Source organism: Enhydra lutris, unplaced genomic scaffold (assembly GCF_002288905.1).
Source record: "Enhydra lutris kenyoni isolate GAN:26980312 unplaced genomic scaffold, ASM228890v2 scaffoldscaffold3, whole genome shotgun sequence".
Lineage (NCBI taxonomy): Eukaryota > Metazoa > Chordata > Mammalia > Carnivora > Mustelidae > Enhydra > Enhydra lutris.
This window is the reverse complement of record NW_019154087.1, coordinates 17,402,393-17,419,135: the sequence shown is the minus strand read 5'-3', so window position 1 is coordinate 17,419,135 and position 16,743 is coordinate 17,402,393. Positions and strand designations below refer to the sequence as shown.

General features: G+C 37.3%; 1 protein-coding gene across 15 annotated transcripts in view; it reads right to left on the bottom strand.

The window, feature by feature from the left end:
* LOC111153485 (calcium/calmodulin dependent protein kinase II delta) overlaps positions 1 to 16,254 on the bottom strand; it is a 326,696-nt gene extending 310,442 nt beyond the window's left edge. For 14 of the 15 annotated variants that reach the window (XM_022512565.1, XM_022512533.1, XM_022512557.1 and 11 more), the window contains exons 1-2: positions 15,583 to 16,254; positions 13,855 to 13,949 (exon numbers count right to left, since the gene is read on the bottom strand). In XM_022512565.1, the coding sequence (XP_022368273.1) occupies positions 13,855 to 13,949; positions 15,583 to 15,647 (160 nt within the window). In that variant the 5' untranslated portion in view covers positions 15,648 to 16,254. The remainder of the gene's footprint in view (positions 1 to 13,854; positions 13,950 to 15,582) is intronic. The other variant, XM_022512618.1, reaches the window with a different exon arrangement.
* Positions 16,255 to 16,743: the final 489 nt, after the last annotated feature.

Here is a 16,743-nt window from a genome sequence, read left to right as displayed (position 1 = left end):
CCCTGGGAGAAAGAGTCTTAAGCAGACTTCCCACTGAGTGCAAAACCTGACACTACAGGGGGCTCCAGTTCACAACCTGAGATTATGACCCTGAGATTATGACCTGGGCTAAAACCAAGAGTCAGGTGCTTAACCGACTATGCCACACAGGTACCCCTAAGCCTTTTGCCTTTTTTCCTGATTTCACACAGATCTTTTTTTAGATTTATTTATTTGAGAAAGAGAGAGAACACAAGCGGGGGCGGGAGATGCAGACTTCCTGCTGAGCAGGAGCCAACACAGGGCTCAATCCCAAGACCCTGAGATCATGACCTGAGCTGAAGCCAGATGCTTAACCAACTGAGCCACCCAGATGCCCACAGATTATCTATCTTCTGCCTAAACGGGTATTTTTGGTTCTTCCTTGAATCTTACGTGACTTTCTGCACCCAGTGTCTTTGTTCTTCTTCCTTCCTTCTATCCACCCACCCTAATTTCTACTTCCTCAATATTACTTTGCTTGTTTCCACAACTAAATGTCATTTCGGTACACTGAATCATCATGTTACATTTTTCTGCTACTCATCTTTATCTCTTCTAAAATTATGTGTGTCTCCTATTCTCCAAACCAGGCTCTAAGTTCTTTGTGGGAACTGACCATGTCTCATTATTTCCATGTCCCTTACAGCTTGCTTTGCCCAAGAATAATACAAATGATTCTTTTCTACTGTCTTTAAAGAAAATGCTAACCTTGCTTTCTTCCCTCAACAATAGTACATATTAACTATCATATTCCTCACTACTACATGTTAAACTTCCAAAAGTACACAGTCACACAGAGGAAAAGTGAAATAGTTTATTTTCTTGGGGATAAAGCAGCATATCAAATGTTTTAAAGATAGAACATTTTTGTAGGATTGAGACTACTGACACAGAGATTAACCAACTTCCAAATTAGGTAATTAACTCCTTATTACCTAAATCTCTCTGGGTAATACTGCCTCCTCCATTCCCTGGCTCTGGCTCTGGCAGGAATGTGATGTGCACCCTGAAACAAATGCAACATGTCACTTGAGGATGGCAGGCCTTACAGCACTGGGCACAAGAATCCCTGAATGTCCTTTACCCACACCCCAGAAGTACTAGGAGGTTCATTAGGGAATGTCTTAAAATCCTTGAATCCTTAAAATCCATGAAAGGTGCTAAATACAAGAATTTTTCAGAAGACTCATTTCACACTCCCCCTCCCCAACACTTTTTTTTCCCCAAAGCTTACTATTGAAGGTCTGAATAAAACATTTTCATGCAGGGTGGGGAGAAATTATCCTTTCAAAGCTAAGCACTATTTTTAAAACTGACCTGTGTGTGTTCACAGAATATTTCTAATGCTGGTCTTTCCAAATTTGGATTTATTCCATTTGGATTATTCAAACATATACCTTAAGGTCTCTACCTAATAAAGTTTACAAACGTTCAACAAATATGAACTCCATTTTTAAGAACCATTACTATTTTAAAAGATAAACTATCCCAATGATCCTTCAGCCATCCCTGTTCATGCCTTAGGACCCTCTCTTTATAATGTCGTTGGCAGGGGCACCTGGATGGCTCAGTGGGTTAAAGCCTCTGCCTTCGGCTCAGGTCATGGTCCCAGGGTCCTGGGATCGAGCCCCGCATTGGGCTCTCTGCTTAGCAGGGAGCCTGCTTCACCTCCTCTCTCTGTCTGCCTCTCTGCCTACTTGTGATCTCTCTGTGTCAAATAAATAAATAAAATCTTAAAAAAAAAAAGATAATGTCGTTGGCAGAATACAGATTCTATGATTATCAGGACTAAATGAAGGATACAAAGCTATGATAAATCCAGTAATTGGTTGTCAATATAAAATATCATTTCTTCTTTCAAATCAACTTAAGGTTAACAATTTTTTTTGCCCTTTTCCTGAATGTAAAGATGCGTAGGAAGCTGTCAACCCAAAGGTTTTCTCCAAAAATGATTTCCAGATCACATAAACATTAGAGAAAAGTAAGTCTCAATCCTATTTACAGAAGGCAAACTTCTCTTTGACAATTTTTTCTTTGCCCTCTCCAATTCTACTAAAATGAAAAAATGGTCTGAAATCCGGAGACTGATCTACACTCAGGAGAACAGAGTAGACTTTGACCCTGAAATTTCTGCTAGCAGTCTGGAATTAGAATTTTTTCCAACCTACATTCTAATGACTATATCAACCTTGAATCACTGCTTTTGAAGTGAATAGAAGATTTTCTGCTCAACAAAGCTCCTACCTCAACTCCAAAATATTCTACCAAGAATTTTATGTATTAGAGGAGAGAAAGTAAAACAATATTTCCTCCTTTGGCTTATACAGTCCTTAATATTAATAAACTAGGGAAATCTTACAATTTTTTTTAACAGCTATAAGATCCTTTTAAAGACAGAGAGAATATACTGCATGACTGAACTTAGCTAGGGAGGTTAAATATCTAAATTGAAGTTATCTTCTAAGTAGTAAATGAGTAAATTCCCATTATTTAATGATAGAAATAAATGACTTATTTTCAAAGCACCAGGTTGTGCTAAATTATATCACAGAATTAATCTGCCTGTGCAATTGTGAGCTTTCCTTAAAAATTTTTTTTGAAAAGTCAACAGTTGGAAATAATGTATACAAATCTTAGTGCTAAAAGTTCTGGGTCCCTAAATGCGTATTCATTAATCCTAAAATGATGCAGTATGGGAGTCATGGAATCGTTTATTTTATTCAATAGATATCTGTGAAGGGTACCAGGTACTAATCCAGACATTGGGAATTCAGGCAGAGAATATTAAACATCTTATTTTTGGTTATGAACAGAAACCTACAAACATTTTTTATAACAGTCCTTAATCTAATATCACAACTGCAGAGACTAAATTTCCTTGTTTATAAACACCAATGGGATTCCCTAGGGCACTTTTATAACACTAGTTGATAATAAAAAAAAATTTTTTTAAAAACCTCTAATTATCCTCCTCTCCTTTATCTTCCACTTAGTCACTGAATTTTTTTTTTTTTTGTATTGCCCCAGAGCTAAATAAAACAAAATGTGAGGTTGATACAAAGTTGCTATTCCTCTCTTATCAGCTGTTCATCCCTAATGACTCAGGGCTATAAACTCCCACAACCCACCTTATTTAATACCTTCCAACAGATCTTGCTATACTCAATAATTCACTGCAAAAAGAACCTTCCATCACTTTTCACCAGTTTTTTGCATGCTTTTGTGAAAATTTATACTTGATAAATCAGTCATTCTGGGTAAAAAAGTATGCATCTATCTTCTTTTAAGTTCACTCTTTACTGACACTTCCTGAGTACCTCACCTCTCATAATTTTTTTTTAAAGATTTTATTTATTTTAGAGAGACAGAGAGAGAACATGAGTGGAGGGAGGGGCAGAAAGAAAGCATCTCAAGCAGACTCTGAGCTGAGCATGAAGCCCAACCTGGGGCTCAGTCCCAGGACCCTGTGATCATGACCTGAGCCAAAATCAAGAGTCAGATCCTTAACTGACTGACCCACCCAGGTGCCCCCTCATGAATTTTTAAAATAATTTCCTATTAATTTATTTTTTCTGTCCATCTTTAAAGTTAAACCTGGTTACTTTCAAAACCCAGTTCAATATCAACTGCTCTAGGAAGTCTTCCCTTACCTTTCACCAACCCAACAGTTTTGTCCTTACACCTCAGAAAGAGTCAACATTTCCATTGTGACACTCAACAATCTGTATGGTAATTTCCTTGATTCCACATCTACTTCACTGTGAAATGAAGGACCTTATCTTTGCACCTTTGTTTATCCATACCTAGCAGAGGGTCTGGAAGAAGGTGAGTAAACCGAAATTTAAGATCATGATCCCCTCAAAGCAGAAATGAACTAAACTTGCAAATGCAACCTGGCAATAATTCATCAAAAATTTTGATATTACATCCTCTAACCCATTAATTCTCCTTGTGAATATCTCCTAAGAATCAAAAATACGAAAAAGTTTCACCAATGTTTAACTCTTTTGTCAGTTATCATACCAAAAGGCAAAATTTTTTAAAAAAGCAATAATACTAAACATATGAATATTTTACTCAGTGAAGTATAATTCAGTTCCAAATTCAAAAGATTTGTAGTAACAGAGAAATTTTAAAATATTATGCAAAAAAGCAGGACACAAAATTGTGTATTTTAGTACAGTATTCTGATCAATTAAAAAAAAAAGACAAAACTCAACAGTAACTGGGAAAACTGAACAATGAATATGTTGCCTTCTTTCTGTTTTTCTGTATTTCTCCAAACTGCATAATTAGTATACATATATTTTTATGATACAATTTTTAATGTACTTATACAAATTGGTAATGAATAATTAAAAAGTATTTCAGAGATATGTCCAAAGTATACAATTCTCTCTGCACCTAGCAAATATTAATGTATATATAATCTTTAATATAAAAGCATATACAACTTGCTTTACTAAAAAATTAATCATGGATAAAATTTCTACAAAATGGCCATAATGTTCAGCTGAACTAATTTCACAAATCACAAATCACTTTTTCCACCATGATTACATACAAATATTTTGCATGTTTTTATGAAAATAACAGCATGTCTTCTTAAAATATGTGTGTGAATATGTTATATATATGTATACATACATATATGATACACCATAAAATTATAGGATTGTGAAACCCCTAATAAAGAAATAAGTGCTTTAAAACATAAATTGTTCTAAGGGAGTTCCAATACTGAAAAGCACACTTTTTAGTCCTTTTACCAAGTTTCTGAATTGACAGACACAGCAGTTCTAACAGCTGGCCTCCAAATGCCTTTACTAAAAAAATCAAATACTCTCTAAAAACAAATAATATCTATGATTTGTGTATCCAAAACTATATAAAGTATCGCCAAATTTCTTTTTTAAATGAGCTTAATTAAAAAATAAGTCAGGGGCACCTGGGTGGCTCAGTAGGTAAAGCATTTGCCTTCCGCTCAGGTCATGATCCCGGAGTCCTGGGATTGAGCCGAGTCCACGTCCAGCTTCCTGCTCAATGGGGAGTCTGTTTCTCCCTCTGCCCTTAAACCCTGCTCATGCTTTCTCTCTCTCTCTCATAAATAAATAAAGTTAAAAAAAAAAAGTCAAAAGTAAGCACCTCTGGAGAATGGATAGAAACCTAAAAATCCAAACACTTAAAATAGTTTAATGATAGCATGAATCTGGGATTACTGAAGTGGTTCTAATGGACACACAGACCATGAAAATGTTAACCCCTTATTATTAAGCCACTTTACATTACATGATTTAAAAAAAAAGCAATAAGAATTTACATATAGCTGTTCAAAAACTTATTAAATTATATACTCTTTCCAACAAAGCATAATTTGTCATCAAGGAACCAATGAAATAATTTATGGATTAAAAATAATTTTATAGAGTTACTGTATCCCATTTGACATGAAACCCTAACTCAATTTTCACTTACTTTTCTTCACAGGTCTCTCTGTGTTAAGCATATGTGTAGTTCTGGAGAAAGAATCTTATTTGCTTACTCATTATTTTGTCCAGCATCCAACAAACATTTACAAGTATCTTCAGTATTGTTATTACTGTACCAGGCACACAGATTCAAAGATAAGCTTAAAAATGTCCACAAGATGTTTGAAATCTACAACATATATAACTAAAATACAAAAGGAGAAATGTGATCAGCTGCTTAAGAAACATGAAAAAGCTATTCAAAGGAGGAGGAAAAGAATCACTTTGGACTAAAGAAGGAAAGGAAGGGTAGAGAATGTGTTAGAGACAGCATCATGGAGGCAGCAGCACCTGAACAGAGTCTTAATCTCAACAGCACTAGTTGTACTCACTCTTCTGGAGGGTGGATCCAGAACGCTCTCCCTTCCTCTGAACAGGTTGCTTACTTTGCCTGGACAACCATTTCTCCCTCCTCTGCCAGACTCAACTGCCATTCAAAAACACAATCTCACACATCTCTTCAAGAAATGAGTGACAACAACCTCCTTCAGCCTGTATCTACATGAAAGCCCTGTGCATAATTCTATTATAGTCCTCAAAAACTATACTGTACTTGCCAAGTGATCATCCACACTAATAGAACACAAAGTACTTGAGGGCAGATTTCTTATCTTTTCACCTCTGTATCCCTACAATTTATCAAGATGCCCAGCACAGTGTGTACTGAAAGGTCTAATGATGAACTGAATAAATGAATTTTAAAAACGTGGAAACCATCAGCTGGAAAACCTGTTTAGGAAGCTGTTTAAAAGAGCTGAAGCAAGAAAAAAAGACCTCAAGTTAGACTGGTGAAAAAGGAAGAGATGGAAAGCATTGAGATACTTTAAGGAAGAGAAAGAAAATCAAGCACGTTTGAAAGTCCAGGAAAATTATGACACCATTCATAGAAGGAGGAAATTACTGAGTTCATCAGGGAGGAGTAGAGTTTGGGCCTGGATTACTAATGAATACACTTCACAGCAGAAATTCAAGTTATCAGAACACAGTTTCCAAAAATCACAAAAATATTTCTTTACCAAGATATCAAATTTTAATTTAAACACTAATGGCATGATGTGACATATCTCAGCTCTACAACTTCTCTATAAGATAGAATAAAAATCTAATTTTCACTAACTATATTTACCTTAAATAAGATAGTTTTGTATAACTTGCTCTTGCTTTATTTCAATGCATAGGCATCATCATTAATGAAATTACTTCAGAAAGACATAGGAAGAAAATAATTTCCTATTACTAAATAAATTCCAAATAATTTATGCCTTCCCTAGCCTTAAGGAATAGGATAAAATTATATACTAATATGAGAATTAATGGTTTATTTCATAAATTTATGCATGTAAATACATATACAAGACAATTAAATATACCTAGATAATGACAGCATAAATTTTCCACTGGTAATTGATTGGCCAAGTGAAATCAACCAATTAATTAAAAAGTTCCAGGGCATGGAGAAATAAAAAGAGATTTCTCTTCTTAAAAAGTAAGAGATAGTGATTAACTCCTGGAGCAAGGCAAGAGATGGGAATCAGAAAGGGAAACACAGGTAGCTTGAAAAGTAGAGGGAATACTCTTGCTATTAAATAGAGGTTTATTGGGTACTCGCTGTTTCATAATATATAAAACATAATTTCATTTTTAAGATTTTATGTAATAAAAATTTTTTAATCTCTATATAATCTAACTAAAAAAAGAGAAGAGACTCTTAGGTAGAATAATTAACGGTACATAAATATTACATGACAATATTATCTATATACCTTTATATGACTTACTGCACTTGTTATTTTTCCAACAAATATAAAACTGTCATTTTATAATTTATAAATTTTATAAAATATTTATAACACTTGACAGTTTTATATTTTTCTCTCACTTGCCACTTTTTTGTATGAATTTGACACATACAACAGTGTTCTCTAAGAAGAAACAACAAAAAACAACAAACATTTGTCTTCCATTCTTCACTGGTTAAACAAGTTGAGCCGGGAGAAACAGAATGCCTGAGTAACTCTGTGTTTTGGTTAAGGACTGAGTTTCTCTTTTCAGCAAAAACTGAAACATTTAGAAGAAGTAATCCTAGGAACTTACTGTGTATTGAGATATTTTCAATCAGTTAACTGAATTTACCAAAACACTTAATTCTTCTGTAATCCTTTTCTTAATGTTTTAGTAAGATTTTTCACCACACTGTTTTCCTTCCAGAAAACAGCATGGAGGGACTGTCAAACTTCAATTTGATTTTATGTTACTGTAGCAATGAAAACACTATCTTTTCTCACAAGTTGGAACTCTATATTTTCCCAAAGAAATACTTGATTCTATATGTTGCACTGAGAAAATAAAAGATGTGTAAGAGATAGTCCTTTTTACGAAAGACCCTGAATAATCTCACTAAATTGTTTATTTAGACTTTAGTACTTGAACCCTAACTGATTATAGTTTTAAAATTTTATTTAAATCCATATTATATAAAAGCCTTTTATTACCTCTTAAGGCAGAAATAATCTTTCCCTCCTTTGAAAATCAACAGCACTTTATTCATGCTAGACTTAAACCATTTATGTCATCTATGATGTCTATTTGTGTAAATAGACTTACTTTTCCTAATACTCTGCCTACTGTATTCATTCAATATTTATAAATAAAAATATATAAAATAAGGCCACAGAAGTGAATGTGTTTAATAATCTATAAAGTAGTATGAAATGTAAATTACTACAAAGGTTTTTTTGTTTAGAATAAAAATATTGCTTAGACTCCATTTAATGTATAGCTACACAATTTACTAAACAATCATTAACTAATTGTCAATAATAAGAAACATTGTGTACACCATACGCTAATAAATGCAGAGGGACAGATGTTAAAAAAAAAAGAAAAAAAAAGAAAATGCCAACTCAGTCCTAGAGATACTAAGAGCTGGTCTGCCTCGGTATCAGCCCAAGAAAGACTTTTTTTTTTTTAAAGATTTTATTTATTTGACAGAGAGAGATCACAAGTAGAGAGAGAGAGAGAGAGGAGGAGGAGGAAGCAGGCTCCCTGCCTAGCAGAGAGCCCGATGTGGGACTCGATCCCAGGACCCTGAGATCATGACCTGAGCTGAAGGCAAAGGCTTAACCCACTGAGCCACCCAGGCAGCCCCCAAGAAAGACTTTTAAAAATTAAATAAAATTCTACTTAACAAATTCTACTTAGCACTTAACGAGGTTAAATGCCCAAGACAATCCCAGTGTGTGCTTTATAACAATTCATGATTATTAACCTTAAAAGGGCTCATAAAAATTTACTACTAAATTTTAATTTTTATACTGAGTTGATTCAATATTTCAAGGGAAATGAAAAGTATTAATCTAATTGTATAAACAATGAAGGTTCTTCTCCAGGTGTTCAATTCCTACTGCGTGATCAGTTGACACTAGTTATTAATATCACAGTGAGGCATCTGACAACCTACTCTTTATTAAGTTTGCCTATCTGAATAATGCTGGAATACAGAAAAGATTATTATTTCCTAAAAATGCAGATATACATTTTTATCTCATAACCAGTTGGAATATCAATAATGCTCTCATTCACCAAAAGAGGAAAATAGATATCTAATATTAAAACCTACGTAAGAATGCAAATACGACTAAACATAACTAAAGGACACTAAATGCTAAAAATGATACATGCCACTTTGGGGCCCAGTAATTAAAGAGCTGTAGAAATTCCATATGCAAAAATAAAAATAATTTACTAGTTTTTTCTTAAAACACTGCTCAAACCAAGAAACTTTCAAAAATATTAATTTGCCCAATTAGCTCCAAACTGCCAAATCAATAATGTGTAATCAGAACAATCTGATTCATCTTTAACATCTCAGTTCTGCTTCCAATTTAAAAATAAGTAACCATGCGGCTGAAAAGCTGCAGTAATTTCTTGACTGCCTGGATGCCAAGGAAGAAAAAAAGTAACAAAAGTTAGTTATTGACATCTCTATTATAATGCAAAAAAAGACTATTTGAGGACATATATGCAACATTCAGATTTCACAGAGGAGACCTAATTTGTTGTATATGGTCAAGTAGTTTTAAAAAGTCCTGATTCATAGTCTACTAAGATCATCAATTTGGGAATTAACAAAACTAGAAAATCAACGAATTCCAAATGATTTAACTGTGTTGTATCTATGAAGTATTACAGAAATATAAAATGAAATTTTTTTTTTAACTTTACCAAGGGAGTAGAGTTAAAATATCTTTGTAATAGGGTAAACTATTTCAAAGCTTCTGTTGTAGTTTACATTTTACAAATACAATGACTTGTGGCATATCAGACCCCATGTAATAAAAAGTGCTTTCTTTTTTTTTTTTTTTTAAGATTTTATTTATTTATTTGACAGAGATCACAAGTAGGCAGAGAGACAGGCAGAGAGAGAGGAAGAAGCAGGCTCCCTGCGGAGCAGAGAGCCCGATGCGGGACTCGATCCCAGGACCCTGAGATCATGACCCGAGCCGAAGGCAGCGGCTTAACCCACTGAGCCACCCAGGCGCCCCTAAAAAGTGCTTTCTAATGATCAAAAATTACATTGGAAAATGAACATCAAGAAGTCATTACTACCATAAAAAATCTTTTACCACAGGAAGCCTTTAAAATGTGAAATAAATCACAAATACTATTTCTAAGGACATCTTCCATCAGAACCAGCAATCCACTGGATTCTGAACTGCAATCACAACCCTTCAATGATTCCACATAACCTGACAAATACATTACAGTTATAAACATGTCAAAATCAACAAAATATCAAAACCACAGAGCAAATTAGCATTTGTGAGTACCAACCTAATTGTCTGGAACCAAAATGATACGATTTCCACTTCCCATGGTAAAAACAGGAGACAAAATTCTATCATCACTAACCACCACTTATTAAGTATGCCTTCTAATCCCATCTAATGAAAAACTTAAGACAGAAATTTCATATAAAATATGTTTGAAACTTTTCTACATTATTTTTAAAACAAGCCAAATTATATATCAGTGTACTTGATCTGATCAGTATCATATAATGAATGCTCTGTGCATGCACGTGTTAATGTAAAAGGGAAGAAATTCTTCAACAGACTCTGAGTCTCCCAAATATGGTTTGTGTGACTAACAGCTGAGAGGAAATGCAACTGAAACTGTCTGCTGGAAATCCATTAACATCTAGGCACAGATGGGTGCCTGGGTGACAGTATAGTTGGATGTGCAAATTTGTGCAGGAAGATAGCCAAATTTTTGGCAATCCCTCATGATCTTAAATGTATTGACAATGGTCTTTCCTTTTCAGTTGTAATGCTACATTTAAAGAACATTATTTGAGTTGGAGGACCTACCTGGTCTTTAAAACAAACAGGCTTAAAGCTTAGGTTTACAAAGGCATTGTATTTTAAATAACACAAACAAAAATTTGTACAAAAAATTACATGCTCTACAAAAACTGCTAAGCACAGTCAAAAGAAAAAAAATCAGAATGTTAAGGAAAATAAAGTATGCTAATTTACATATCATTCTAATTTCCCTTTAAATATATTATCGTAAAATTTTTCTGCAACGATCATTTTAATGATTATTATATTCTGAGAAGGGAGTGTTTTTAAAGGAATGTTCATATTTTAAAGCATATGCTCTTAATATACTACTTTATAGATTACATCTAGTATTTGGTTGTTCCTAGGGATAAACTAAGTATTTAACTTATTCACAAACCACTTAATAGGCACATTTGATCCTAGTCACTCTGTACTGAGCCCCTCCTATGTACGCAATGCTGTGAAATGTTACACTAAAAAATGAAAGCTTGTTTTAAGAGTTTATAACTTAATACGGGTAGTTTAAACTAACGTACACATTTAAAGTATACATATGCTATAAGCAGCTCTAATTATTGTGGTGATAAAATAAATTGAACATTTTGCGGGAAAGTACTATAACATTTTACAAGAGAGCAGTAATAGGTAAAAGTGACTGAGTACTTTGCAATTAAGAAGTGATTCTCATAAAATTCACTGAATCCTCAAAACAACCCATGCTACCCTATGAGTACTTCTGCCCCATTTAATGATGAAGAACCTGAGATCAAGAAAAGTTAAGTGACTAAACCAAATTTACACAAGAAGTAGTAAAGCAAAGATTCAAATTGGGTTCTCACAGCTAAATCAAGGCTGCCCCTGGATTTATAATTTTCACATTCTTTCATATAAGTAATCTCATCTGATCTTTACAACAACCCAAGAGATAATAATAGCAGCTAATATGCATTGAAGACATATTATGTACCAGATGCTCTTCTATACCATATTAATTCACTCCTCACAAACCCTATAAGAGGAAGGGTTACATTATTACTCCATTCTACAGATGAGAAAATGAAGGCTCATCGAAAATATGTAAATTGCCCAAGATTACACAGCTAATAGGGAGGAGAATCAGAATTTAAATCCAGAGCATTTAGTTCCAACACCTGCTTCTTTACCACCTCACTCCTCAGAAGGGTTAACATAGGCAGGTTAAGAAACTTGCCCAAAATCAGTCACAAGGAAAGAAAACTGGAGAAGAAGAACCATGTCTTCTAGTACTTCACTCTAATTACTTTTCCTAAATGTAATTGGAATCATTGAATCCAGATGAGGCAAGGTGGCTTTGGGTGTAGATGTTCTTTAAAGCAGAGTATAAGCAGGTGAGGAACACTGGCAGGAAGAAGGAATCCCATCAAGTTAGAGAAGACTTATCTTCCATAGACTGGAGGCAGAAGAAAGGAAAATAAAATATGTGTGAGCAGAGACACATGTATTTGCCTTTCTGATGTAGGGAGTATGAATTAGGGTAGATGAAGAGGGATGACTCTAATTAACAACATCAGTAAAAGTGAAGCACAAGACTGATTTGTTTTGAGAGAAAATCTAAAGCCACTGAGAGATTTCAGATAGGGGTCATAATGCCTCCAAAAGAACTGATAACCCTACTCTTGACAAAAGTACCTGGCACACAGAAAGAAAACATACAAGCACTGAAAGAATTACACATTTTCATTTTTTTCTTTTTAAAAACTAAAATGTCATTTACAGTTTAGCAACTCTTTTTGACTGGGGAGAAAAGGGAAAGGGGAACATAATCAAGCATAACGTGCTTCTCATTAGTTCTTAAGCTGTGAAGCTATGGTACTAGTTAGTTCAGCACATAGATTTTCCTCAGAATACTGTTAAAATCGGATGAAGGAAATCACAACAAAATCTCACTCAAATGAATAAACTGAAATGCCAATCTAAACCTTAAGTATTTGCTAAAAGTAGAATTTGTAACAATGGGGATGGGAGGAGGGGATCATGGCACAGATCAAACTCAAGGATACCAAGATACTACGAAGCAGGACTTTTTAGAAGACAAATTAAATGAGGCAATCTAACCCTAATAGGATTTCTTCTCTCATTACTTAAAATAAACCAGGTCACCAAAATGGGCTTATACTGTGGTATTTTGTTCATTTTAATTTCATTTAAATTTCATTAAACCATAAAGTCCCATGGAAATACCTCAGACACGTGCTCACAATAATTAGAATGCCTAACATTTCAGTGTAAGTACTTTCACATGAGTTCAACAAAATAGAATGCAGTGAGGTCCCTTCAAGTTTTTTTGCGTATGTCAACAGCTATTTTATGATAAGAATTATCTCTGTGGCTATAAAACATGTGTAAAATACATTACAGGAGTCCATGAGAAGGCTTAATGCGGAAGACCCAGTAAAGGTCTGGACTGCACACAGAAACACGAAAATCAACTGAACTTCCTAGAACATAGCAATGATAAATTTTTCCTCCCAAAGCTATTACTGTTAAATATACCTTGATGAATTAAGTTCAAGTGTAACTACAACTGAAATATGATTCAACTGAGCTGTGACCTATTTTTCCCTTAAAAGCAAAAGAGAATAACGACAGTTGTGAGACTTACATTTTTCCATTCCAGGGTATTTCTGAAAGTTATTTCACAGCACAGCTAAAGGCAAAATGCACTTAGTGACACTTATTTGCTTTAAAATAGAGTTATGTATGGTACTGCTCATAGGACAGTTGTAATTATTTAATAATTTGTTGTTAAAATTCTTCGTGTTCACTTACTTTTAAACTATACATACCAAGAGGCATTCAGAAAGGAAATAATCTCAAAACATAAGTCTACAGTTCAGTTAGAACTATATAGCTACACACAACAGAACCAACATCAACATGACAAATTAACATATACTGTATATGTGGTTGAAAATACCCACCCCTAGCAGAAAGCTTTTTGGTGTTGATAATTTTGGCAGCATATTCTTGTCCAGTAGGGATTTTCATACATCTTCTCACCACTGAGAAAGCCCCCCTGAAAACCAATAATTAGCATGTCATCAATATAATCAGCTCTGATATCCTTTTAAAAAATTATAGCAATCTGAGCATTTTTATTGCATTTAGTGATTTGTAAAATATCAGTGCACTACAGTAATATCCAGAAAATGAACGATTCTTCCTGGAAACCCAAACCTTCTTTAATGTTGAAGAACAAAAGTAAATTTTATTTAACTGGGAGCACACGTTATTAATCAACAAAATGATAGGAACTGCCAATTACGACGGCTCTTGTTTGCACATGAAATTAGAAAACATTTTACAATTCACACTCACACAGCACCAAATGCTCTGAGAAAAAAAAAGAAAGAAAGAAAAGAGAAGAAACCCTGCAAAGAGCATGGCTGAGGAGGAGCAGCAAAAATCTGCTGCCTATTTATTTTGTTACCCAAAAAAAAAAAAAAAAAAAAATTTAATGTGGCTCTGAGTGAGTAAATATGGCGATTGTTTTCATTAAAATATAAATCTTGGGACTATTTGTGTGGTTTAACAAATCCTGATATCGTGATTTCTGTGCCCTGTTTTGAGCTGGGGGAAGGGAGAGATTTGAATTAAGCTGCTCTTCCGACATATTCTCCATGTTTTAACAGCAGACAACATATAAATATATAAGGATATAACTTTCATTACATTTAAAGGATAATTACATTTTCATGAATTCAATTGTATAAAACAACCACATATATATATAAATGCACCCCTTTTATAAGTAATAGTTGGCACTAGCGATAGAGGAATTGGGTTTGGGCTGGATGCTACATAAATCAACATTCACGATTTGACCCCTAGGTCCCTAAGCACAAGGTCCTCAGGAGGTCTCCGGTCCCCTTCCTTAAATTCTCCAAGGAGTTCTGCCAGTCGAGTATAGGAGGTCGTTTTATACAACGCTAGGCTATCCTTGGGAAGCTTTCTCTCGGTCTCCAAGTCTTTTCCGCTGCCTGTATAAATAAATCCTCCCAGAGAATGCCAAGAGGTACATGTAAATCGTAGGAAGGATGATGATGAGCGAATAATCTGGTACAAAGAATAATTGTGGATATGGGGCGGGGGGGTCGAGTTCCTTTGGGTGACCCTTTTCCTGGACAGAACAACTACTGGATGCGAAATAGACTCTATGCCAAGTTGAACTTTCGGCATCAATAAATATGGCACCGTCTGTGGCAGTGAGTTCTCATCCGTACGTGGGTCGTACGGCGGACACGCCGGCTAACCAGGAGGCATCTCTATTTACAGAAAACATGATCTATGTTGCATTTTACATGGGTTCTTGTTTCCTCTACACACACACACGCTCGCACACTTCTCAGGATGACATCTACAACTGCAGGGATCGTAAATCCACTAAGTCTCTAGTGCAAGAGGGTGGGGGAGCGGGAGAAGGTGGGTTTAGGATTATCGGAATCGGCCACAGCCGGGGTGGAGGGTCTGTTCCCGTCTCTGTCCCCTCCTCTTGCTAAGCCAGCACCTTTCTCAAAGCTGCCACACCACTGGCCCTCCTCCCTCTCCTCTGGTCTCCCAAACTCCCTCGCCCCACGCGGGAGGCCGGTGGGTCGGGGGTAACGCGACCCGCCCTCCGCTGGAAAGGGGACGTGCAGATGCAGGCTTACTTTCCGAGCTCCTCGAAAAGCTGATACTCGTCCGTGAACCTGGTGCAGGTTGTGGTCGAAGCCATCCTCGGTCCCTGGCTGGGAGCGTGGCAGACAAGACTTGAACAGACGCGCGGCTTCCCCGGGACTGGCCCCGCGGCGCTGTCACCCAGGGCCGCCCTCACTTTCCTCGTCCGAAAGTAGCTCGCCCGGGAGGGAGTGTGCGCAGGGGCGGGGCGGGAGGGGAGATGACCAGAAAGGGTGGTGTGGGGTCGCCTCCCCAAGGTCCGGCGATTCTCTTCTTCCTCCTCCTCCACCCGCCCTTGGTTCCTTCTCCTCTGGACGCTCCCCTGCCCCCTTTCCAGCCCCTCTCCCCAAATGCGGGGGGCAAACTACTCAGGAAGAAGGGGCCGGGAAATGGAAAACAGCCGGGCACGGGGCGAGAGGCAAGCAGTTGCGAAACTAGCGCACCGGGGCTGGAGGGGTGAGGGCGGAGAGGAGGGAGCCCGAGGGGGCGGAGGCCGAGTAGCTGCGAGCGGACGGCTGGAGCCCAGCTGCAGCTGTCAGCAGGCGCGGGCGCAGGGCGCGCCGGGGCTCGGCCGAGCGTGCGCGCCCGGGGCCGGCCTGCCTCCTGCGGGCACCTCGGCTGCCTGACGCTCCCCCACAAGTCCGCGCCGCCTCGAGACTGCGCGGCGAGAGACAGAGCGCTCGGATGGGGCGAAGCCTAGTCCGCCGTTCCCAGCCCTCCGCCTTCTACCCCCTCACCCCCTCCCATCTCTTCCCACTACTCTCTCCGCCTGCCAGCCCCCTTCCCTTACGAAGCCCCCTCCTCGCCGGTCCCACACCTCCCTCTAGCGACTTCCAACCCTGCGCGTTCGCGGATCTCGCTCTCCCGCCCTAGGTCTCACACTCGCGCAAACCCGTCTAGGAAGAGACCAGGTGGGCGGAGGAGGATGTACGAGGGAGAAGCCTGGAGAGGGTTTAGGTGAATGAGGCGAGACGTCAAAATTACCCAGTTAACTCGTTATTAAGCTGCCGCCTAAATCTGGGGTTGATTTAGCGGAAAGGTGCGGGGTAAATCGTGAGCTGCCAGGACGTACTGCCCGGGCCGGTGGAGGCCCCCGGCCCTGTTGTGGGCGCGGGGCACTAGAAACCGCTCCAAGCCCACCGGCGAGCCGCGGT